We start from the raw sequence: 25,872 nt of genomic DNA, 5'->3' as shown, positions 1-25,872 counted from the left end.
TATCTTAAACAGCCTTCACATTCTTTTGTTTATCTCCTTCTCAAAGATGTGTCATGCAGAAAATAATTCTTTACTTTTCAGGTTGTTTGACAGACAGGTAAGGTGGAATTAAGATTGCCAGGAGAAATATCAATAACCTCAGATACACAGATGACACCACCCTTATGGCAGAAACTGAAGAGGAACTAAAGAGCTTCTTGATGAAAGCGAAAGAGGAGAGTGAAAAGTTGGCTTAAAGCTCAACATTCAGAAAACTAAGATCATGGTATCTGGTCCCATCACTTCATGGAAAATAGATGGGGAAACAGTGGAAACAGTGTCAGACTTTATTTTTGGGGGCTCCAGAATCACTGCAGATGGTGACTGCAGCCATGAAATTAAAAGACGCTTACTCCTTGGAAGAAAAGTTATGACCAACCTAGATAGCATATTCAAAAGCAGAGACATTACTTTGCCAACAAAGGTCCGTCTAGTCAAGGCTATGGTTTTTCCAGTGGTCATGTATAGATGTGAGAGTTGGACTGTGAAGAAGGCTGAGCGCCAAAGAATTGATGCTTTTGAACTGTGGTGTTGGAGAAGACTCTTGAGAGTCCCTTGGACTACAAGGAGATCCAACCAGTCCATTCTGAAGGAGATCAGCCCTGGGTGTTCTTTGGAAGGAATGATGCTAAAGCTGAAACTCCAGTACTTTGGCCACCTCATGCGAAGAGCTGACTCATTGGAAAAGACTCTGATGCTGGGGGGGATTGGGGGCAGGAGGAGAAGGGGACGACGGAGGATGAGATGGCTGGATGGCATCACCGACTCGATGGACATGAGTTTGAGTGAACTCCGGGAGTTGGTGATGGACAGGGAGGCCTGGCGTGCTTCGATTCATGGGGTCGCAAAGAGTGGGACACGACTGAGCTGAACTGAACTGAAGGGTATATCAATATACACGCATTTTCTTTCCCTTATTATTTTGTGTATTTTGCTTGCTCAGTCATGTCCAACTCTTTGTGACCCCATGAGCTGTAGCCCACCAGGATCCTATGTCCATGGGGATTTCCCAGGTAAGAATACTGGAGCGAGTTGCCATTCCCTTCTCCAGAGGGTCATCCCGACCCAGGGGTTGAACCCAGGCCTCCCACATTGGCAGGTGGATTCTTGACCATCTGAACCACCTGGGAAGTATTATTTTGTATGCAAACTTAAGAAATGCAGGAGAAAATACTGGTCTATTCCAAACTTGAACACAATGCTTAGAATTGAATTTGAGTCATTTAATGGGTTATTTACTGAATTTCTCTCATCCCTGTTCAGTTTAGTTCCTCAGTCATGTCCAACTGTTTGCAACCCCATGGACTGCAGCATACCAGGCCTCCCTGTCCATCACCAACTCTCGGAGCTTACTCAAACTCATGTCCATAGAGTCGGTGATGCCATCCAACCATCTCATCCTCTGTTGTCCCCTTCTCCTTCTGCCTTTAATCTTTCCCAGCTTCAGAGTCTTTTCCAAGGAGTCAGTTCTTCAAATCAGATGGCTAAAGTACTGGAGTTTCAGCTTCAGCGTCAGCCCTTCCAATGAATATTCAGGACTGATTTCCTTTAGGATTGACTGGTTGGATCTCCTTGTAGTCCAAGGGATTCTCAAGAGTCTTCTCCAACACCACAGTTCAAAAGCATCAATTCTTTGGCACTCAGCTTCCTTTATGGTCCAACTCTCACACCCATACGTGACTACTGGAAAAACCATAGCCTTGACTAGACAGACCTTTGTTGGCAAAGTAATGTCTCTGCTTTTTAATATGCTGTCTAGGTTGGTCATAGCTTTTCTGCCAAGGAGAAAGCATCTTTTAATTTCATGGCTGCAGTCACCGTCTGCAGTGATTCTGGAGCCCCCCAAAAATGCTCATCCCTGGGCATGCTGCAACATGAATATGTTTCAGCATAAAACAAAAATTTCCTTTAATACAGGCTTTGCTGTACTATTGCACGAATAATCTTGAGAACCTAAGATAGAGAAGGAGGGGGAGAAAGGGAAAGTTGGAGAGAGGAAGCAGGTGGGAGGAGGAAGGAGAGAGAGAGAGAGAGAGGAAAAATGCATTTGCAGAGCTTACTGTTCTCTGTTCCACTGCTTAAGTAGCTTTGGTCTGGGAAAATGAGGCAATAAATTCCCTTGGGGTAGAAACTATCCAATCAAGAATGTTTTTCTTGAGAGCCTTGCAATCAATCATATATTCTGCAAACGCAGGGGTACAGATAGTCTCAAGACTCCTCTTGACTCTGATTCAAATCAAGTACTTTTTGCAAATATATCCTTTCTTATATCATCCCATTTCTTTTTTTCTTTAAATCAACCGTCTCTCCTTGGTTGATACTATCCATTCTCATGAATTTATGTACTACCTATATGTCCCCAATTCTAGAACTTATATATTGAGCTCTGACTTACACATATATCCAAATGCATATCTCATTTATAAAAGAAGACCTTCATTATATCCTTTGCTTGGTATAAGGTCAAAGCATATGGAACTATCACTACTTAGTAAACTCTGGCCAGAGAACAAGGAAGGTCCATTTTTACTGAAAGTTTGTTATGAGAAATTGCATGAATAGAGGGCATTTAGTCTAAATATTCCCTGCTAGAAAAGTTTTGCTTACATTTCTCTAGATTCAGGCCATGAAATAATGGTGCCCTAGAATGACCTTACACTGCCTCCATACAGTTGACTCTTGCTGAATTGCATTATGACATTATGTAACTTTCAGCACTGATAGGCATCCAGTCCCAGGAAAATGGTCCTTTATCTACCATGGGATGTTGCTGAGGATGGTGTCTGTCACACTACTCTTTCCTTTTAACATACATCAACCAAGAGATACTTCTTGTTCTTCATATTTAAAAAGGTGATGTTTTACCAAGAAAGTGGTTGTTTTTATCTTATTGAAACTATGATTTTACGATTGGTCTTGTCTCCCTATTGATAGCACAGAGTCAAATTTATAGCTCATGAGTAGCATCTAATATGGGGAAGGCAATGGCACCCCACTCCAGTACTCTTGCCTGGAAAATCCCATGGACGGAGGAGCCTGGTAGGCTGCAGTCCATGGGGTCGCTAAGAGTCAGACACGACTGAGCGACTTCACTTTCACTTTTCACTTTCACGCATTGGAGAAGGAAATGGCAACTTGCTCCGGTGTTCTTGCCTGGAAAATCCCAGGGACGGTGGAGCCTGATGGGCTGCCATCTATGGGGTCGCACAAAGTCGGACACGACTGAAGCGACTTAGCGGCAGCAGCAGCAGCAGCATCTAATATGATAAAATCATAGATTTCCCATGTTAAAAAAATTATTTCCCTGCTAATTTTTCACATAGCTCTGACTTTCTAATTTGTAAATTGTATTCTTTTGTATCATACGATTTTCTAAGTTGCCTCAAGTACTTGGTACAATAATAAACTAAACACTCACATGTGCTAGACAGTATTTGCAACACGGCATTCTATATTCTTATGTGTGTCTCAGTATTGGACTGTGATCCTGTTAAGACAAGGGGTTTATTTTACATCCCTAGTGTCTAGGATAGTGTTTGGATCCTTCTCATTAGCATTGGTATCTACTGATCCCTCAGTCTGTGCCAGGCATGGAGCTAACAGTTTGCCCTTCTAGAGCTCATTTAATCTTTAACAGGGTTTGACCTCTAGAGGGAGCTCCAGGCCTCTCTGACTCATGAGCTCCCCTCCCTCCAAATGCCTTAAGGAATGCAGATACAGACCCTCAAGTCACAGGACAGTTACTAATTCATTGTTATGACTATCCGACTTGGTCTCTCTCCTCTCTTTCTTCATTCACTCTCCTGTCTTTTAGGAATCTTTTCTCACAAAATGTCTGTTGGTAGTAGCGTGTCTCTGACTCTGGAAACGTGACGTGGAATAACTTAGGACAGCTAGCCACGATCACTTCATGGCACATAGATGGGGAAAAAGTAGAAACAGTGACAGATTTTATTTTCTTGGGCTCCAAAATCACTGTGGACGGTGACTGTAGCCACAATAGTAAAAGACGCTTACTCCTTGGAAGAAAAGCTATGATAAAGCTAGACAGCATATTAAAAAGCAGAGATATCACTTTGCTGACAAAGGTCCATATAGTCAAAAGCTATGGTTTTTCCAGCAGTCATGTACGGATGTGAGAATTGGACCATTAAGAAAGCTGAGTGCCAAAGAATTTATAATTTCGAATTGTGGTGCTGGAAAAGACTCTAGAAAGACTCTTGGACAGCAAGGAGATCAAACCAGTCAATCTTAAAGGAAATCAACCCTGGTTATTCACTGGAAGGACTGTTGCTGAAACCCTGATACTTTGGCCACCTAATGAGAAGAGCTGACTTATTGGAAAAGACTCTGATGCTAGGGAAAATTGAAGGCAGGAGGAGAAAAGGATGATAGAGGATGAGAGATGGCATCACCGACTCAATGGACAAGAGTTTGAGCAAACTCTGGGAGATGGTGAAGGACAAGGAAGACTAGGCGCTGCAGTCCATGGGGTCACAAAGAGTTGGAAATGACTCAGTGACTGAACAACAAGCCATGAGCAGTAGGAAAGGAGGGGAGAGAGCGTGACTGAAGCACTGAGTTACTATGGCAACAGGAACTTAACACTTCAAACTTCCCTCCCCTTTCCCAGTGTTGGAGCTGAAATTCTCAGTGTAAAATAAGCTCTTCCCATCACAGCGCAGTGGGGAGTGTGAACACATGTGATGCTATGGAGTTCTGGGTGTGTGCCAACAACTCAGAGAGTGTGAAATCAGTCTGGAGGAGAAAGAGCCTGTGTTCTTCATACATTTCTCATTTTCCCTCACTTAGTACTCTCTAAACTTTTCAAGGGATAATTTTAGGGGGGAAAATGAGGTAATAATCAGGAAATTGGTGTGTTTTGCCAAATTGCAATGTTATTTCTGAAAGGCTAGAACCTAAGCCTACCTTTAGCTTTATAGATCTACTAAAATCTTCAAGGGAATATTCAGTTACCCATGGAATTTTCCTTTCCAGGAATTTTTATAATCCTTTACAAACTGTTATAAATCAAAATAGAAGATCCCCTGGAATCATGTTCCTTTGAAGAACCTGAAAATACAGACACAGGCTTTATAGTCTGAGTAACAAGTAAAATGACATTTCCCTAGGAAGAAGGAAATATGAGTGCACAGAGATGTAATTCTGGGGTCTCTCTCTGATACTCCAGGAGTACAAATTTTTATATGATGACTGGCCTCAACTAGTGCAGAATTTTTACCAGGACATTTTTGAAATACTGGAAGGCTATCACGCACAATGTGTATAAAAGGAATCTCAGAATGAACCAAAGTGTGCTTCTAAGTTAAAACTGCCCCTTCCCTGTAGGCGCATCACTGAGTCCTCAGATATTGTAGGAGCAGAGCAAGTCCTGGAGCAGAAAGCAGCTGTGCATTTTTCATGCAATGTAAGAGGCAGGAGACACTGGATTCTTATTAAAAATTAGAATTGGGGCAGTAAAGAGTACTTGGAAGAATGTTACTGCCATAAGAACTCAGGTGACACAAGTTCCTTTCATTCTCTTATTGAGGAGCAAGTATCGACTGAGCTTTTCTGACTTTAAGAATATCTCCCCCTGTCCATGCCAAGATCCTTTTCCATGGATTTGACATCCATTTTCCCAGAGGGCTCATCTGTCATGTATCCAAACCACAGGAGACCAATCAATTTCAACCAGTTACAAATTTTGACCCTGCCCCATCTCAACCACCCTGCACACCGCCCCCACCCCTCGAGAGAAAAGGAGGATGGTACCTCATGTGAGACTTCACATCCAGCAGCTCCAAGGCAGTGACCCGCGGCTCGCCGGCCAGGTTTTGCAAGATCTTCAGCCTGGGCCCGCAGTGCTTGTAGAACTCTGTGCAGATGTTCAGCAGAGACTCCCGAGGCCGCCTGAACTCCTCCCGAGCGATCCGCTCATCCAGTTCCTCCCTGGGAAGGCCCTGCCCTTCCTCCAGTAAGTGCAGGTTTTCTCTGGGGAAATTATAAAATTATTATTAAAAAGTATGGCAATAAAAATTATTAACTGGGGGTCTGGAAAGGTGTGCGTGGTGGGCAGCTGTGAAAGAAGGGTATCATGTTGAAGAAAAACATGATGTGGTCCCCAAACTTTTTGGCACCAGGATCCGGTTTCATGGAAGGCAATTTTTCCACAGACAGGGTGGGAAGGAAATGGTTTGGGTGTGATTTGGGCACACTGCATTGATTGTGCACTTTATTTCTATTATTATTACATCAGCTTCACCTCAGATCATCAGGCATTAGATCCCAGAGGCTGGGGACCCTTGCCTTATATTATACCCAAGTTAATGAAGCAGCAGGGCAGGGCCAAGGAGAAATACATTGGAAAAATAAAGAAAGTCCATCATTCTAGAAGAGACTATCACCCCAAACTGTAGTGACTTCACATTAGTCACTTCCTGAGGATTTATGCAGAATTAGGATGCCAAGCGTGAATGAAATGAAACCTGATGGAACCATAACCCAGCTTACAAGGCAAATCATCACAAGATGATAGAATTATTAAATAGCACAAAATTAGAGTTGTCTTCCTAGAGGGCTGGGATGGAGTGAGAGGTGGGAGGTAGGCTCAAGAGGGAGGGGACATATGTATACCTATGGCTGATTCATGTTGATGTATGGCAGAAACCAACACAATAATTAATATTCTACAATTAAAATAAATAAATTTTAAAAAGAGTAAAAAATGAAATAAAAAATAAATTAAATTAAAAAAGAGAAAATATATAGGTGATTCTACCCCCCAATGTATGTTTTAATTCATGATTTTAAAAAATGTATTACTTAATGTGGCTCATGGTTAAAAAAGTTTAAAACTCACTACCCTCAAGTGTTGTCAGGCTTTCCTTGATTTAATTGGGCAATCTAGGATGAAGGATATGCTTTAATGGGTTGTGCATTTTACTTTTATCATGTAGGAAAAGATTTTAAAAAGACATAATAACTATTAAGCAAATGAGAAAGAACTTCCCTCTGAAAAGAAAGAAGTGTGAACAAAGGCAATGTCCTGGAGAAGCCAGAGGCCATTTGGGGAAGACAGTCAAATAATAAGTAATTGCCCAGTGGGATCTAGCCATTACATGGTTGCTTATAATTGCAAACTATTGGAAACAGCTTAAATAGCCCACAAATAGAGGCTTGACTAACAAATTAGAGTGTATATTTATAATCAGACATATCCAACCATTACACATGAAGGTAAGGCTCTACATTTACTGGCTTGAAAGATGGGTGTGACATAGTGTTGAATAAAACAAGGCAGGTTTCAAAAAGAGTACAGTAGAAGACAATCTATTCACATATAATTATGTGATTATGTATGTTTGTGTAAAAATAAACAATTGGTAGATGCTTTCCAAAATATTAAAGGTGTTTATCTTTTTTTTAAAAAAGTTAGGTTGTCTTTCTGTACCTGATGAAGTGTAGTTTGGCGCCTTGTTCCTGGTACCTGAGAGTCAGAAAAACAGTCTGAGTCACTATCAGAGCAAGAACAGGGGCCCTGTGGTAGGTCCTCTTAAAGACTTTTCCTCATGAGAAGCCTTTGAAGCTACACGTTTTGGTAAGCTCACCATGACACATGTACTAATTCTAAAGTATAAAATCTTGATCTGTCATTCAGCTATCACAGATACTGCAATAATAGTTGCCAGGAAAGCTGTTCCATTGCCCGATAATTTGTAGAAAGACAAATATTGTAAAAACACACCCAAACTCACAGAATGTGGTCTCATGAGGGAAATTTTTGAACTTTAAAGGTAAGGTGAATCTACTTACAATTTTAACATCATGTGCTATATCTTAGGGGACCAGAGGGAAAATTATGGCTGACTTCCTTTCGGTTCTAGAGACTTCTCCTTTTATGAGTGATTGGCAATAGGACTTTAGAAGCCCTCTTTCTCTGTGTACCTTGCATCTAGCCTAGTTGAACATAGCTCAGTATGCTTAGAGAAATCCCTGTGCTTAGTCGCTCAGTCGTGTCTGACTCTTTGCAACCCCATAGACTGTAGCCTGCCAGGCTCCTCTGTCCATGGGGATTCTCCAGGCAAGGATAGTGGAGTGGGTCGATACTAGAGTAATGAGTAAACTCATTACTCGAAACCCAAAGAATCATTTTTAGTTAATGTGAGACACTGAGACCTGAGTCAACACTAGTTTGAAATCTATTTCATTTTTAGCCTAAGTATATCATGAGCAGAGAATTTACATAAATAATGATACACACTTTAAAATGTGCTTCAGAGAGACTAGAAAATTATTTCATTTTTCCTTATGATTATTGTGCTAAGTAGTCCACACTGGGAAAAGAGAACTTTCTCTCAAGCTGATTTTAGATTTGCCCTATCTTAAAATCTTCCTTGAAGGAAGAAGCTAATTGAACATTTCTTTCTGTCTCAGGGTATTTAGAGGTTAACCTATGCAGAATGAAGCAGGTAAAGTATTAACTAGTCCAGCCAGTATCTTGAGTTACACTAAAACAAGGAAGATGATTAAGTCAACAACCTTGAAAGCATCATGTAGGGACCTAAGTCAAAGTTTGGATGAAAGGTCTGCTGAAAATCTGTCCACATGAAAGAAAGTTGACTCTGCACAACTGCCCTGGAATGAGAAACCACCTCTTGGTTATTATTGTTTCATCTGTGTCCAACAAAAAGGCAAATGAAACAGCAGTGGAATCCTTCAAAGACCACCCAGGAGGCAGAGAACATCTTGCATGTTCACACAAACAAAGGAACGCCATTTTTTAAAGATGTCTTATTTCTCTTCATTTATGAAGCTGACACTTTTTAAAAATGGCCTCAGTATTTTCCCGGAACTCTAAACTCTCACCTTCTTTTCTTTGGAGAATGTCTCCCTCAGTATTGACTAGTTTCAGGATTCTTTTCATTCCCAGTGGCTGAGATTCAGGTTGTATGAAACTGAGACCACAGAAGCATAGGGCCAGGGAATTACCTGGTATTCACCCCAGAGGACATGGTGTGGTTGGCTGTGGTGGCCCCTTTATGACCTTGGTCACACCTGCTCATCTGGGGGGCCGTCATGGGCCTGCAACAATGACAGTAACAAACAACACAAGTGGAGACACTTATGAAATCCTCAGGTTATTGCAGCTCATACAAGTTTTAAGTCAGTTTTAGAGTCTTAGAAAGACTTTGGCCTTTTCTGTCCCTCTCCAGTGCTGTCTTTGTTCTGGGAGGCACTTAAAAGGGAATACCGATTCCCAAAGGTCTATCAGTGAGATTTAAGGTCTTTTGTTTCTTGGTCCTGAGTAATGAACTAGGACTCCAAACCAGACATTTATGAAATCAGACTTATAAGTCTGTTTTGATGAAGTGAAAGTTAAGAATTCATTTTTCAAATCTACAGGTACCAGGAAGTTAGCCATTCTAAACACTAAGGAAAAAAAAAAAAGGATGCACATATCATTTAGGCTACCTACTTCATAATCAACCACTTGATTTTTCTGCAAAACTATCAGAGAAGGAAAGAACCTTTCTAGTGAAAATTACACATAAGACTACCCAGGGACATGAGTAAATGAATATCTATTTAAGTCAGTAATTTTGATGCTAAGAAATAGATAAGAATCATCTCATTTTATATCTTCTCTGAGTATTACGTTAACTGCCTTTGTGTCATTTGTGACATGGAAGGGAAGATAAGGCTTTTTAAAGCAATTGCTTATATAAACTCTCTAAGGTTTGCTTTTATTATGCTCAATTTCTATATGCTGGCTGTGGTTGGCGATTGAACCTTTAATGATAACACCAGACTGTCTCTTTCTGTGCCTTTGCTATAGTGGGCAGAATTTAAAGCTGGCCGCAAGACCTTCGTCCTGCCCTGGTATTACTCTCATGGTTATTATATGGCAAGAGGGGGATGATCTGTGTAGACCTAATCTTACTGTGCGTGCTTAGTCGTGTCCCACTCTTTACAACCCCATGGACTATAGCCTGCCAAGCTCCTCTGTCCATGGGATCCTCCAGGCAAAAATACTAGTGTGGGTTGCCATGTTCTCCTCCAAGGGATCTTCCTAACTCAGGAACTGAACCTGTGTTTCCTGTGTCTCCAGCATGGCAGGCAGATTTGTTACACTGAGTCACATGCCAGTACTTAAAAGGCAGAAAGTTTTCTCTTGCTAGGGGCAGAGATATTTGAAGCCTAAGAAGGACTCAAGGGCATCATTGTCAGCTGGAGGATTGGAGGTTCTAGGTGAGAAGGGAAATCGGTGTCTTCTAAGCAGAGAGTGGCCCCTGGCTGAGGTCAGAAAGGAAAACGAACCTCCAACCCAAAGCTGCCTGGTGCTGGATTCTGCCAAAAACCTTAATGAGCTAGAAATGGATTTTCCCCCAGAACCTTCCAATAAGAGGTCAGACTAACTGACATCTTGATTTTGGCCTTGGGAGACTCTAAGCAGAATAATCAGCTGAGTTTGCCCCAGGTTTCTGACCTAGAGAACGATGCCATGTGATATTATCTGTCTTAAGCCTCTGAGTTCCTGGTAACATGTTTTGCAACAATGGAAAACTAACACTGATACACTTGTAATACACTTGTTTATGTGTTACTATCTATAGAACTGTTGTTGTTTTCATGAGCTACAAAAATTAAGACTGTGAAAGTGAAATGGTATCCTTATTAAATATTTGCTTTCTGTAGAAACAATGAGGCCAGTTTAGTTGTGAATAATTATAACCAACCAGTGAGGCTAGTCGTCCACTCCATCAAAAGAATATTAAGTACACTGGAATATTTAAGACCATGGGATTTTAAATATCAGACCGCCATCCATAATTCTTTGTGGAATTTTGGTTAAGTCAATTTTGGATAAGTTAATTGACTTATCCTTATAAAAAGGAATAGAAAACATCATTGGGTATTATGAAGAACAAGAATCAAGTGGCACTTGGGGAAATTGACTGCTCTTTCCTCTAGTCTCAGGAAGGCACTCATGACATACCCAGGCAGGTGCAGAAGGAAGAGTGTAAGTCATGTATTTTTCCTTGGGATGTTCTTTCTCCTTGGACTTTCAGAAAACCATCATCAAAGCACTGGGGACCGTTTCTCATGGGATGAGGCAATTTGTCACGCAATGAGGCAATGAGGTCCCTGTTTCATAGCTTCCCATTTCCTCAGCTTAGATGCATGTGGGCATTTCAACAGTCTACCCAAGACTTTGGGCTATGTTCTTCTTCTCTAGGCTGGCAATGTAATACAAGATTGGGAACTAAATATGGATTGAACTTAATGAATGACAACCTCACACCCACTGTCACTTGCTGTTGGAAGTGATTGAGAGATTTCAGCGAGTCCCCCCACTGATTGAGCGAGATGGGGCTTAAGAAGTTGGTACCTCACAGAATTTTAGGCTAATGATATGGTTAAATGGGATGGAGGAACAAAGACACCAATGCAGAAAGAAGGCTTCCCCATCTCCACCCCTGGGGAGGAACACCTCCTTCCAGCTAACTGTAGACGAAAATGAAAAAGGAAAGCCAGTCACTATGAAGTTTTCTGCATCTACCATTCTGACTCACCTTATCTTTTGTACACAGACATCCCTCCTCCCCTACTACCCCAAACTCCACCCAGGCCTCATCAGCCCAGCCCTTCCCTGGGCCCCAGGTCACCAAGTTCTTCTGTTTCTGCACCCAAGAATCTTTTGACAGGACTAAATTCTTGGAACTCTGCTTAGGGTGAACCCTGGTGTCAATTGACCTCTCCATTCCCAAATCCCTCAGTCCCCTCTCTCAGCACTAATGAGCCTTGTCCAATGGAGAATCTACCAACTGAAGCATTAGAATAAAATTTTGTAGTTTATGTCTGTTATGTAGCTTCTGACATCATAGGAAGAAAACCCCAACTCTTTACAAATAGGAAAATAATATAAAGACTTAGTTGAAATTGGTGACATTTCATGTTTCATAAAATAAGAGCTAATAAAAATGTGGATCACATTTTCACATTCACTAAATTAGCCCTTTTATGAAAGATTTGTTTACTACTGGGTTAAAACTGCCAGAGAAGCTCAGCAAGCTATGTGCAAATGTGTGTTTAGCAATAACAATACTACTACTAATTATTATTATCATTATTATTATTATTCAGAATACTTAGCACTATTTATCCAAACAACTCAGGGAATGTTTGCAGTTTTAGCCATAAAAGGCTGAGTTTGGGTACATGCTCAGTTGCTAAATTGTGTCTGACTCTTTGTGACCCCATGGACTGTAGCCCACCAGGCTCCTCTTTCCAATTTCCCAGGCAAGAATACTGGAGTGGGTTGCCATTTCCTCCTCCAGGGGATCCTCCGAACCCAGGAATCAAACCCAAGTCTCCTGTTTGTCAGGCAGATTCTTTACCACTGAGCCACCTGGGAAACTCCCAAGTTTGGGTAAAAACTGGGTTTTAGAGATTTTAGCCATCACTTCTTCTTTTTCTTCCTCTTTGTGGTGGATACATGTTGTTTATGGTTGTGGACATTTCTGCCGATGGGATTACCTGGTGAGGACCTCCACGCTGTACAAAAGGGCCTGCAGGGAGGTTGCAAGAGCAGCCATGGCGGCAATCTCCTCTCGGGCAGCAGGTACCGTCTCCACCTGTGATGTCTGCCTCTTCAGTTTTTGTAGGTAACATGGCACTAAAGCTTCCAAGACCATCAGCATCTGAAGACTTCAATCAACAGAAAGAAAACCAAATCACATTTTACATCCTATTTAATATTTTGGAGCATAGAGAAATGAGAAGCCTCTAGAGAGATGAAAAAATCTGAGTCCCCTTCCCACTCCACCCATGTCAAGAGTAATTAAGGCTGCTGGAAATATTGACTAACACCAATTAATGAATTAATTAAGCACCCAATGGGTTTCCCAGGTGGCGCTAGTGGTAAAGAATCCACCTGCCAATGCAGGAGATATAAGAGAAACAGGTTCAATCCCTGGGTTGGGAAGATCCCCTGGAGTAGGAAATGGCAACCCACTCCAGTATTTTGCCTAGACAATTCCATGGACAGAGGAGCCTGGTGGGCTACATTCCAAGGGATATAAGAGTTAACGTATATACAATTGGTTGACAGCATAATATTGAGTTGGTCAAAAAGTTCGTTTGGGCTTGTCTGTAAACTCTTCCTTTTTGGCCGACCCAATAGAATGGTAATAGGTGGAGTTATTCAGTCGATGTAGAGAAATGAACCTCACAAAATCATCAACAAAGCTTTTATTCAGTAATTTTCCAAGAGTGATTTTCTAGCTGGAACAAATTTGAGACAAGATTAAAACTCTTCTTTAGGAGGCTGGCTTCCTAAAGCTTAAGCATTTTTACAGCAAGAATCATGTATGAAATAGTCATTGTGATGCAGGTCTGAAAAATGCCTGCTTACTAGAATGAATCATTAAAAAGTTCAGCTGTATTTCTATTAAGAGTCATGTTAAATATAAGTATACAGTAATGTTGAAGATGACAATAAGAGCAAACACCAAAAGAATGCTGATGTAACTATAATGTTAGACAAAATAGACTTCAAGGCAAATAGCATTCCTATAGTTAAAGATGGAAATTTCACAGCTATAAAAAGACATATTGCCAGATGTCAGGCTTATGATTAAGCTTATTGTAAGTAAGATCAGTATAATATTGGTTCAAGGATAGACAAATAGATACATGAAATAGAATAAGGAATACAAAACAAATCTGCAGATATTTGATGTTTAACAAAAATGGCACTGCAATATGATGGGGAAAGTCTAGTCTTTTCTATAAATGGTGCTGGGTCTGTTGCCTATTGGATATCTCTACAGAAAAAATAAACTTTGACCCTTGCTAAGTCACTTCAGTCGTGTCCGACTCTGTGCGACCCCATAGACGGCAGCCCACCAGGCTCCCCCGTCCCTGGGACTCTCCAGGCAAGAACACTGGAGTGGGTTGCCATCTCCTTCTCCAATGCATGAAAGTGAAAAGCGAAAGTGAAGTCGCTCAGTCGTGTCCGACCCTCAGCGACCCCATGGACTGCAGCCTTCCAGGCTCAACTATCCATGGGATTTTCCAGGCAGGAGTACTGGAGTGGGGTGCCATTGCCTTCTCCAATTATATATCTCTACAGAAAAAATAAACTTTGACCCTTACTTTACACCATTCCAAAATTAATTCCAGGTGACTTGTTAACCTAAATGTAAATGTAAAGACAATAAAGCACCTGGCCTGTAAGAGGACACATTTGTAACTTTGGGTTAGCCAAGATTTCATAAGAGGACACAGAACTAAAAAATAGGAAAAAGGTGATACATTGGACTATATTAAAATGAAGAGTGCTGTTAATCAAAAGACAAACTTAGGGAAGTAAAATTATAAGTCACAGAGTAAAATATATCATTTGAAATACAGGTAGCCAGTGATGTGTTGAAAAGGCTAAATAACCAGTCAAGAAAGCCTACTGGGACTTCCCTGGCAGTCCAGCACGGCCAAAGGGCAAGGGTTTGATCCCTGGTTCAGGGAACTAAGATCCCACATGCCACAGGGCAGGGCTCCCCCCCGCAAAAAAAAGAAAGGAAAACCTACCGTATGCCTTTCTTTCCAATACCATGTTCAAGTGATGGCATTCTGGTATTTTGTATTTAGCAATTACTACATATTGGTAAACTGGTAAAGCTACAGAGATCTAGTCATGAAATGTTCATCAGTACACCACTCTATACAAGCTAAAGAGTACTTTATCTGACTAGGAAAAATTCTACATATCAAATAAAAATTATTGACTATCTCATTGAGAAATTAAAAAGAAGAGGTTTCCTAATGTTACATAATTGAGGAGGAGGAAGAAGAAAGGCCAAAGAGTTGGTTAAGTCAGAATAATGGAACATTTTGAAAAAATGCAACTTAATTATTTTTAACTATCCATAATTCATTTTAATTATTTTCTACCTATTTTAATAGAGAGATGAGACTGATTTTCACTTCACATATCATTTATACACACACACACACACACACAAACACACACACATATATATATCAGAGGCAACATCGCAGAATCAGAATAACACTCTCCATGTGAGGCCTCTGGGCTCCCTGCTCTTGGAAAATGATAGGCATGATTTATCTTCCTGCTCTTTGTGTGACAGAGTTCTTATTTTTCCCTAAAAGGAGTTTTCTTAAATACATTAAATGTCTGTTGAGAAATTAATAGCAAATCAAATTTCAATTACATGTGAAGATAATATTTCCTAAACATCTTAGCTGCTGCATAAATTCTAAATTAGGGGATTTCAAATTGATGAAAATTTACTGTATTTTTCATAACCTCTGCTATGACAAGTTTCCTACATTTAGTTTTGCAAATGGACTTGCCAGAATGTTACAGGCTAATATTAACAAACATAACCTTTGTATTCACTCAGCTTTATTTCCCTTGCCATATTTATTTATTACAAGGCACAGAGTAAAGCGTGCAGTTACCTTCTGAATGATTCAGGAGCATATGCCACCACAGTAACACACAGCTTAATGGCTTCACTTATAGAGAAAGTCAGGTCTTCGTTTCCATAGCAGAAATCTACAGGGACAGAGGTCAAGGCACACAATCAGAGTGGATTCTGTCAGGGATAAAGAGGAGCTTATCACTCCTAACATTTTCTTTCTAGTGATATTTTGTAGGTATTTCTTTAATAGACTTTATTTCTAAACTGTGAACACTCAATTTCCTAATCTTAAGGGACTAAAAATTTTATTCTATTTTGGAATAATCATATGACAAATAAAAGTGTTTTTTGGGTAATTAAAAAACTCTCATCTAATAGAACAGCAGGCTTCCCTGTCCATCACCAACTCCGGGAGTTTGCTCAAACTCATGTCCATTGAGTTGGTGATGCCATTCAACCATTTCATCCTCTGTCGTCCCCCTTCTCTTTCTGCCCTCAATCTTTCCCAGCACCAGGGTCTTTTTAAATCAGTCAGTTCTTCGCATCAGGTGGCCAAAATATTGGAGTTTCAGCTTCAGCATCAGTCCTCCAATGAATATTCAAGACTGATTTCCTTTAGAATGGACTGGTTGGATCTCCTTGCAGTCCAAGGGACTCCCAAGACTCTTCTCCAACACCACAGTCCAAAAGCATCAATTCTTTGGTGTTCAGCCTTCTTTATGGTCCAACTCTCACCTTCATACATGACTACTGGAAAAATCATAGCTTTGACTATACGGACCTTTGTTGGCAAAGTAATGTCTGTGCTTTTTAATACACTGTCTAGGTGTGTCATAGCTTTCCTTCCAAGGATCATGTGTCTTTTAATTTCATGACTGCAATCACCATCTGCAATGATTCTGGAGCCCAAGAAGAAAAAATCTGTCACTGTTTTCACTTTTTCCCCTTCTATTTGCCATGAAGTGATGGGACTGGATGCCATGTTCTTAGGTTTTTTAATGTTGAGTTTCAAGCCAGCTTTTGCACTATCCTCTTTCACCTTCATCGAGGCTCTTTAGTTCTTAACTTTCTGCCATATGTTATCTGCATATCTGAGGTTGTTGGTATTTCTCCCAGTTTTCATGGTAGAGAATCCTTAACACTTTAAGAATTATAAGAAATTTAAGAAGCAGGGGATAGGAAAATGTATTCATTTAACTGATACTAAGCCCCACTTATGTTGCTGTTTTCATTTAGTTCAAAATATTCAGTATAAAGTCACTAAAAATATTACAAGGAGAAAAGGAATGTTAAGGCAAATTTTCGTTTTACCCAATGATTTAAGAGGCTTCTCAGCTTTGACCAGCTCTAAGATGTCCAGGATGTCAGTGGTCTCTCCCTCCAGGGACTGCAGCAAGTCAAACAGGCACTGAGCTGACACACCTTTGCTGGATCCAGTATTGGCAGCATCCTGTGTAAAGAAAAGTCATGGGCCATCACTGAAAAGTCTACAAATAACAAATGCTGGAGAGGGTGTGGAGAAAAGGGAACCCTTACACATTATCAGTGGGAATGTAAGTTGGTACAGCCACTAGGGAAGACAGTATGGAAGTTCCTTCAGTTCAGTTCAGTTCAGTCGCTCGTCATGTCCGACTCTTTGCGGCCCCATGAACTGCAGCACGCCAGGCCTCCCTGTCCATCACCAACTCCCAGAGTTCACTCAAACTCATGTCCATTGAGTCAGTGATGCCATCCAGCCATCTCATCCTCTGTCGTCCCCTTTCCTCCTGCCCCCAATCCCTCCCAGCGTCAGAGTCTTTTCCAATGAGTCAACTCTTCGCATGAGGTGGCCAAAGTACTGGAGTTTCAGCTTTAGCATCATTCCTTCCAAAGAACACCCAGGGCTGATCTCCTTCAGAATGGACTGGTTGGATCTCCTTGCAGTCCAAGGGACTCTCAAGAGTCTTCTCCAACACCACAGTTCAAAAGCATCAATTCTTCGGCGCTCAGCTTTCTTCACAGTCCAACTCTCACATCCATACCTGACTACTGGAAAAACCACAGTGTTGACTAGACGGACCTTTGTTGGCAAAGTAATGTCTCTGCTTTTCAATATGCTATCTAGGTTGGGCATAACTTTCCGTCCAAGGAGTAAGTGTCTTTTAATTTCATGGCTGCAATCACCATCTGCAATGATTTTGGAGCCCCAAAAAACACAGTCTGACACTGTTTCCACTGTTTCCCCATCTATTTGCCATGAAGTGATGGGACCAGATGCCATGATCTTTGTTTTCTGAATGTTGAGCTTTAAGCCAACTTTTTCATTCTCCTCTTTCACTTTCATCAAGAGGCTTTTTAGTTCCTCTTCACTTTCTGCCATAAGGGTGGTGTCATCTGCATATCTGAGGTTATTGATATTTCTCCTGGCAATCTTGATTCCAGCTTGTGCTTCTTCCAGCCCAGCGTTTCTCATGATGTACTCTGCATATACGTTAAATAAGCAGGGTGACAATACACAGCCTTGATGTACTCCTTTTCCTATTTGGAACCAGTCTGTTATTCCATGTCCAGTTCTAACTGTTGCTTCCTGACCTGCATACAGGTTTCTCAAGAGGCAGGTCAGGTGGTCTGGTATGCCCATCTCTTTCAGAATTTTCCACAGTTTATTGTGATCCACACAGTCAAAGGCTTTGGCATAGTCAATAAAGCAGAAATAGATGTTTTTCTGGAACTTTCTTGCTTTTACCATGATCCAGCAGATGTTGGCAATTTGATCTCTGGTTCCTCTGCCTTTTCTAAAACCAGCTTGAACATCTGGAAGTTCAAGGTTCATGTATTGCTGAAGCCTGGCTTGGAGAATTTGGAGCATTACTTTACTAGTGTGTGAGATGAGTGCAATTGTGTGGTAGTTTGAGCATTTTTTGGCATTGCCTTTCTTTGGGATTGGAATGAAAACTGACCTTTTCCAGTCCTGTGGCCACTGCTGAGTTTTCCAAATTTGATGGCATATTGAGTGCAGCACTTTCACAGCATCATCTTTCAGGATTTGAGATAGCTCAACTGGAATTCCATCACCTCCACTAGCTTTGTTGTGATGCTTTCTAAGGCTCACTTGACTTCACATTCCAGGATGTCTGGCTCTAGGTGAGTGATCACACCATTGTGATTATAAGGGTCATGAAGATATTTTTTGTACAGTTCTTCTGTGTATTCTTGCCACCTCTTCTTAATATCTTCTGCTTCTGTTAGGTCCATACCATTAGAAAACTAAAAATAGGACTATTATATGACCCAGCATACCCACTCCTGGGCATATATCCAGAGAAAATTCTAATTCAAAAAGACACATGCACCCATATGTTCATAGCATCACTATTCACAGTAGCCAAAACAAGGAAACAACTTAAGTGTCCACCGATAAGCAATATCCTGTGATAAATCATAATGGAAAAGAATATAAAAAGAATGCATATTTATGTAAAACTGAATCACTCTGCTATACAGCAGAAATTAACACAACATGTAAATCAGCTATACTTCAATTTAAAGAAGAGCTATTTTAGTTTATTAATTCCTACCTCAGTATTAATATGGTTTGATCAGGAATTCAAGTTTCAAAACACTGCCACTGATAACAATTATCTAGGTGGTATTCAGTTTATGTAATTCTGCATCCAACCGTGCTACTGTATGATTTTGGAATGGAATGCCTAATTTTAAAGGATCTATTAAATGCTTGTTGCTCAGTCACTCAGTCATGTCTGACTCTTTGCAACCCCATAGACTGCAGCACTCCAGGCCTCCCTGTCCTTCACCAACTCCTGGAGTTTACTCAAATTCATGTCCATTGAGTTGGTGATGCCATCCAACCATCTCATTCTCTGTCATCCCCTTCTCCTCCTGCCTTCAATCTTTCCCAGCATCAGAGTCTTTTCAAATGAGTCAGTTCTTTGAATCAGGTGGCCAAAGTATTGGACTTTCAGCTTCAGCATCAGTTCTTCCAATGAATATTCAGGGTTGATTTCCTTTAGTAAGGACTGGTTGGATCTCCTTGCAATCCAAGGAAGTCTCAAGAGTCTTCTCCAACACCACAGTTCAAAAGTATCAAAAGGAAAAGCTAATCCAGTACAAAAGAGATCTTTATGGAAACTCTTGAAAATACAGAAATGTGAACTGCCAGAATAGTTAATGCCAGTGTTTCCTCTGGTCTTTGATAGTAGGACTCAGCTTTCCCCCCTAAATTTCCATAATGAAATCAAATATGTTTGAGAAACAGAAGCTTATTTTTAAAACCCTGGGAATTTTGTGGTTCCTATTTGATAATCTATTGAAATATCTCCAGAATAGATACTTGCTATCTCTGTAGAATGGCTTTGATTTATTCATTAAAAACAACAAATCCTCATTAAATTCCTACTGTGTGTCAGGCATCATTCTGTGCACTGAGGTTATAGCAAAACAGAAACAAAAGCCAAAAACCATACAAACAAAACAACAACTAAAATCAAGCAAAGGCAAACAAAAATCAGATCAAGATCTCACTTTAGTGGAGCTCAAATTCTACTGTGGGGTGTGGCGAAGATACATATTAGTGAAACAAATACAGGTATTATATGTGATACAGTATAAATACTCTGCATGAAAATAAAAATAAAACAGGATAAGTGCTGAACAGTGATAGAAATGAGAATCAGGAACTCTTCCTTCTTTTTTTTTTTAAACTTTTTTATTGGAGTATAGCTGATTAGCAATGCTGTGATAGTTTTAGGTGGATAGCACAAGGGACTCAGCCATACGTAGTCACGTATCCATTCTCCTCCCAAGCTTCCCTCCCATCCAGGCTGCCACATAACACTGAGCAGAGTTCCTTTTGCTATACAGTAGGACCTTGTTGGTTATCCATTTTTAATGTAGCAATGTGTACACATCCATCCTAAACTCCATAACCGTCCCTTCCCCCCAGGAAACCATAAGTTTGAGAATCTTTTCCTTTTATCATTTTCTATTTTCCATTCTTTTATTAATCAAAAAAACTAGAGAATTGGTCTATTTACATCCTAGGGGCTGAAATGAGGCCTGAAGAGAAATTCTGAAGAAAGACAAATTTCTTATTGAAAGAGAAATGATTTAGGGTATTTGCATTCCATAGGTTGAAGAAGAGAGCTGAGAGCCTGATAACAGAAATGGACAATGACCAAACAAAAAAACAACTAAAATCAAGCAAAGGCAGACAAAAATTGGATCAAGATCTCACTTTAATGGAGCTCAAATTCTACTGTGGGGTGTGGCAGAGATCCATAAATGGACAGAACAGAAACGGACAATGGCCATACATAAAAACAGAACTCTGATCCACAACCTGTAATAACCAGCCTAGGAATCCACTGCTATAGTGAGTTCTGAATAAACAAACTTGGTTTTTCTCATTGGGTTGGTCCTTTATTTACTTCCACAGAGTTTACTCACAGGAAACTCCAGGAGAGGGGCCACACTCGCAAACAGCTGGAGCACAAAGGGCTTGCGGTGTAGAATGTAGAACTGGTGGCAGGCAAATTCAATGGCTTGACGCAACTGAGGATTGCTTTCATAGTCAGAGTACACCTGTGCAAAAATACCACATATTCAGAAAAGGCCTTAACAGCTTACTAGAGTTGTGTTTGGTTTACAAGCTCATAGCCATGGGAAGCATGGAGGGAAATGACTAATTTCATAAACTGATAGAGGGGAGGGTAAAGTGGTATATACCTTTTTGAAAGAAATCTAGAAATATACATAAAAATGCAAAAAATAAAATATACTATTTCCCCAGGAAGTTTATGACTAGTAATTTGTCATAAGAAAACAATTAAACAAATATACAAAGATGTATATACAGGAATGCCTGCTCCAAGACATTAAGGCATTAAAATAGTAGAAAATTTGAAACCTAAATTATTCATAAATTGGGATTAAGTGAATTATTTATATGCATACAACAGAGTACTATGCAACTATTTTTTAAAAGATGCTATATAGTGCTAAATGTAGCTACAGGGAAAATGCCCACAACATTCTTAGCGTCACATTAAAAAAAAGGTAGGCAAAAACTTGAACATATGGTATGCTCCAACTTCTGTTTTAAAAAAAGTAGGAGAGAGAGCACCAGGATTTTCAAGATGGGCAAACAATGATTATCTAGGAAGGAGGATTATAGATGATCTTTCTTTTCTTATCTAAACTTTCTTCTTTTGAATTTTATAATGAACATTTATTGTTTTTGATAGTTATTTAAGAAGCTATAATAATAGATAATAGATAAAATTCCAACTATTTAAAAAGAGGACAGAGAGCCCTGATGATACTAAAAGTCAATTTTTTGCCTCTGTAGGTTGAGCAAACTCCACTTTACATAAGCATGTATTACTTCTTCCATGATTTACTAAAATTTCCATAAAAATAGAGAACTAGGATGAGCCCCCAGGCCCTTTCTGAACTTTATTCAGTACCCCTCAATGGGGCCACATATGCGTTAGACATGATTAAGGGAAAACTGTTCCTGCTACATTCATCTCCTCCAACCACCTCATTATACCAAATTTAACAGCAATTTTGGAAATCTCTTTTCAGAGAGAGGTTGCAAAATCCCTTCAGAGAAACAGCAATTGAACATTTGCCTCACATTTGAATAATGGTTCTCAAACTTCTGAGGGCATCAGAACTACCCAGAGGTTTTGTAAAAACACAGATTCCTGGGCCGTGACTCCAGAGTTTCTGAAGAAGTAGGTCTAGGATGGGGCCCAAGAATGTGCGTTTGGAACAAATTCCCAAGTGATGCTGATGCCGCTGGTCCAGAGATTTCACTTTGAGAACCACTGGCCCAGAAGAAACGGGGAACTGTGGCTCAAATCTGGGAAATCTCAGGATAGAATGGAATACTGTGACCTTCGGTAAATCTTTGTGGGGGTTTCATTTGGTGCCTTCTGAGGTCATGAAAACAGATAATTCGATCAGCTAAAGTCTCAGCATGGACCTTGTTGACCTTCTGAATGGGCAGGGGAGGAGGCCCACGTACCTGCAGCATGGTGGGCAGAATCCACTGGTAGCCACTGAGGGAGAAGAGGTGGTTGAAGTGCACGGCACTGTTGATGACAGTGGCCGCGTACTGCCTGAGCAGGGCACTGTCTTCTGGGTGCAGGATCAGAGCCCCATTAAAGACGTTGAGGAAAAGCATGATTTCATCTCCCCAGGGGAATTCACTAGGCATGCCCAGGAACATCTCCTCCAGGAGCTGGATCCACAAGCTTTTCTGAAGAGTGTCAAGGCCAAAGAGTTCCTTTCCAGCTGTGAGACATGAAGACACAGAGGCAGGTTTAGCCCCACACCAACCCCCATGTCGGCATGGAGGGCAGTCCAACCCTAGGGCCCTGCTGTTTCAACTCGGGGATGTGAAGACCTACTGCTGACATGCACAATGTTGCCTGCATTTCGGTAACACTTTCGAGTCTTCCCAGGACTTTTCTGTCACCCCTTTGATTCAACTCTGTGGGCAAGACAGGGCCGGCAAGTATGGTGTGTTGCTGTTGCATAAGCTGTGGCTTTGAGGAAAAAATTATTTCAGAAAGAAAATGGCAGGGCTGGGACTAGTTCTTGGTCTTTTAACTCCTGGTTGGACTAGAGCTCATGTACCATCACTCTGAGCACCTGGATGAAGACACAGCACAAAGATGCTGATTTAACTAAATTGTCACAAATGAATAACTGAATGTGGTTTCAAAATGGATCTTTTTCTATTTCTCTGTCTCACTCTCCCTTTCTCTCTCCATTTTTCTCTTTCAATTCAGGTAATTTACATAGAGTAAAATACACAGATCGTTAAATGTAGGATTCAATGAATTTTGACAAAAATACCCACTTGTAACCAACATTCCAATCAATATATGAACCATTTTTATCATCTGAGAAAATTCCTTCAAATCCCTTTCTGGGAAATCCATTCTCCCCGCCCTCTGCACCGCACCACCCCCCAACCCTAGCCCCCGCCCGAATAGGGAACTACTGCTCTGATTTCTTGTCACTGTAGATTCATTTTGCCTCCTCTTGAACTTCACAGACGGAGAAGGCAATGGCACCCCACTCCAGTACTCTTGCCTGGAAAATCCCATGGATGGAGGAGCCTGGTAGGCTGCAGTCCATGGGATCGCTAAGTCAAACACGACTGAGCGACTTCACTTTGACTTTTCACTTTCATGCATTGGAGAAGGAAATGGCAACCCACTCCAGTGTTCTTGCCTGGAGAATCCCAGGGATGGGGGAGCCTGGTGGGCTGCCGTCTATGGGATCGCACAGAGTCGGACACGACTGAGCGACTGAACTGACTGACTGAACTTCACAGAAATACTTGTCCTTCACTTAGTCAAGTACTCCCTAACAACACCCTACTACTTTCTTCAATTGCTTATGATTAGCTCAGAGCAGTGGTCTCAGAGTTTCATCCTTTAAATGGCAGCATCAACCATGCCTTGGAACTTGCTAGAAATACAAGTTTCTGAGTCCCATTCCAGAGCTACTGAATCAGAAACTGGGGACTGGAGGGTGGGATGCAGCCATCTGTGTTTTATCAAGTCCTCCAGTCCTCCAGGTGATTCTGTTGCCCATTCAAGACTGAGAGCCACTGATTTAGAGGACTGTTTACTGATTAAGATGGAGATGATCTCCAGCTGAGGACAAAACTAGGCCATGAGAAGATGCCCAAGAGAGGAAAGGCTTCTTTCTTGATACCTTGAGGATCACTGAAGAGTGAAAACTCTGCATCAATAGCACTTCGAGGGAATGAGGGCAGTCGGAGGAGGTCTTCCTGGAGCATGGAGACGTGGGACTGCTTGTGGGCTGTGGGGATCTTCTGGGTGAGGGAGATGAGAAACAAAACCCGCCCCACTTCCTCCAGCTTGCGAGTGAACACCTAGCAGCAGGCGAGGGCAGAAGCAGACGAAAAGCAGAATTGGGCAACCCCGAAATCACCACGACTGAAGAAATTAAAATCTCTATTGGCAAACCAGGCTAAGTAAAAATTAAGGGGTGGGGGAAGTGAAAGGAAGGAGAAAGAATCTTCTTTTCCTTACCATGCAGAAAGAGCAAACAATAGTTAATTGACTCGCACTTCCTGCATCTGTCTGCTCTACAGAAGGAAGTGTTTCTCATGCCAGGCTGGAGAAGGAGCACAAGGCAAGTATTGTCAAGAACAGCTCAGTATTAAATAGAGTGCATTTGTGTGGATGTCATAAGATGGAAGGCCTTCTCCAACAGGAGCCAGTCAATTCCACTTGCTTCCCTCATTTCCAATGAGGCCTTAAGCTGTTTCCTGTCAGTTCTGGGTTTGCCTCTTAAAGACTGAAATGGGATTATGGAAAAACCTCTTTTGGGACAAAAGCTAATGGGGCCTAGATTGGTGGCCCTTTAGCCCCGAGTTTAGATGGCATGAATGTGGGGCTCGTGTTCCTTTTCCAAGTGCCTTTTCTGTTCTTGGTCAGAGGGCAGGGGGATGTGATTAGGAAGATGATCAGCAGCTTGACCAGAGCCTGAACCACAGTCTGCACATTATTATCTCCCTGAGGAACTTCGAAGTCTTAAGATCACAAGCGGGAGTTTACAAAGAGTAAGAGTCTTGTTTTATGCTCTTTTTGCTAAAGATTTTTTTCTGTGTGTGTGGACCATTTTTAAAGTCTTATTGAATGTGTTACAGTATTGCTTCTGTTTTATGTGGCTTTTTTTGGCCGTGAGGCATGTGGGATTTTAGCTCCCCAACCCGCACCCCCTGCATTGGAAGGTGAAGTGTTAACCATGGAACAGCCAGGGAAGTCCCTATGCTCTTCTTTTAAAACACGTTCTTAAACATTGTGTTTTAAAAACCTCGCTCATGAAGAGCTGTTATTGATTATGGCTTTCATTATTTTGCTGCCAAAATCAGAGGCTGGTATAATTTGGGGGGATTGCTTTAGAAATTAAATATTTACGTTTTCTCCCAACACCTCATACTTTGTAACACATTCACTATTTTCTTTCTTTTCAATGCAATTTAGGTAGTTAATATTAACTATGTTTTAAATTACTTAACTGGTTGAATTCTATGCCATCTCATGAAGATATCTCTGAATACTTTGATGCCAAATTGGCATTCTTGCTATGTGCAAAAAAACTGAGAAGATAAAAGCTTTTTGTTTTGACATTTTATTAAAAATAAATGAATGTAACATGTGGTGGTGGTGGTTTAGTCACTAAGTCATGTCCAACTCTTGGGATCCCATGGATTGTAGCCTGCCAGGCTCCTCTGTCCATGGGATTCTACAGGCGAGAATACCACAGTGGGTTGCCATTTCCTTCACCACAGGATCTTCCTGACTCAGGAATCGAACTCAGGTCTCCTGCG

General features: G+C 41.0%; 1 protein-coding gene across 1 annotated transcript in view; it reads right to left on the bottom strand.

The window, feature by feature from the left end:
• The window catches only part of UNC80 (unc-80 homolog, NALCN channel complex subunit), a 222,889-nt gene that overhangs the window by 33,422 nt on the left and 163,595 nt on the right, over positions 1-25,872 (bottom strand). Inside the window, exons 41-47 of the mRNA XM_055574457.1 lie at positions 24,228-24,408; positions 22,522-22,790; positions 20,937-21,071; positions 16,803-16,941; positions 15,529-15,625; positions 12,580-12,750; positions 5,815-6,033 (exon numbers count right to left, since the gene is read on the bottom strand). Of these exons, the coding sequence (XP_055430432.1) occupies positions 5,815-6,033; positions 12,580-12,750; positions 15,529-15,625; positions 16,803-16,941; positions 20,937-21,071; positions 22,522-22,790; positions 24,228-24,408 (1,211 nt within the window). The remainder of the gene's footprint in view (positions 1-5,814; positions 6,034-12,579; positions 12,751-15,528; positions 15,626-16,802; positions 16,942-20,936; positions 21,072-22,521; positions 22,791-24,227; positions 24,409-25,872) is intronic.

Source organism: Bubalus kerabau, chromosome 3 (genome assembly GCF_029407905.1).
Source record: "Bubalus kerabau isolate K-KA32 ecotype Philippines breed swamp buffalo chromosome 3, PCC_UOA_SB_1v2, whole genome shotgun sequence".
NCBI lineage: Eukaryota > Metazoa > Chordata > Mammalia > Artiodactyla > Bovidae > Bubalus > Bubalus kerabau.
This window is presented reverse-complemented; position numbering and strand designations above follow the sequence as displayed.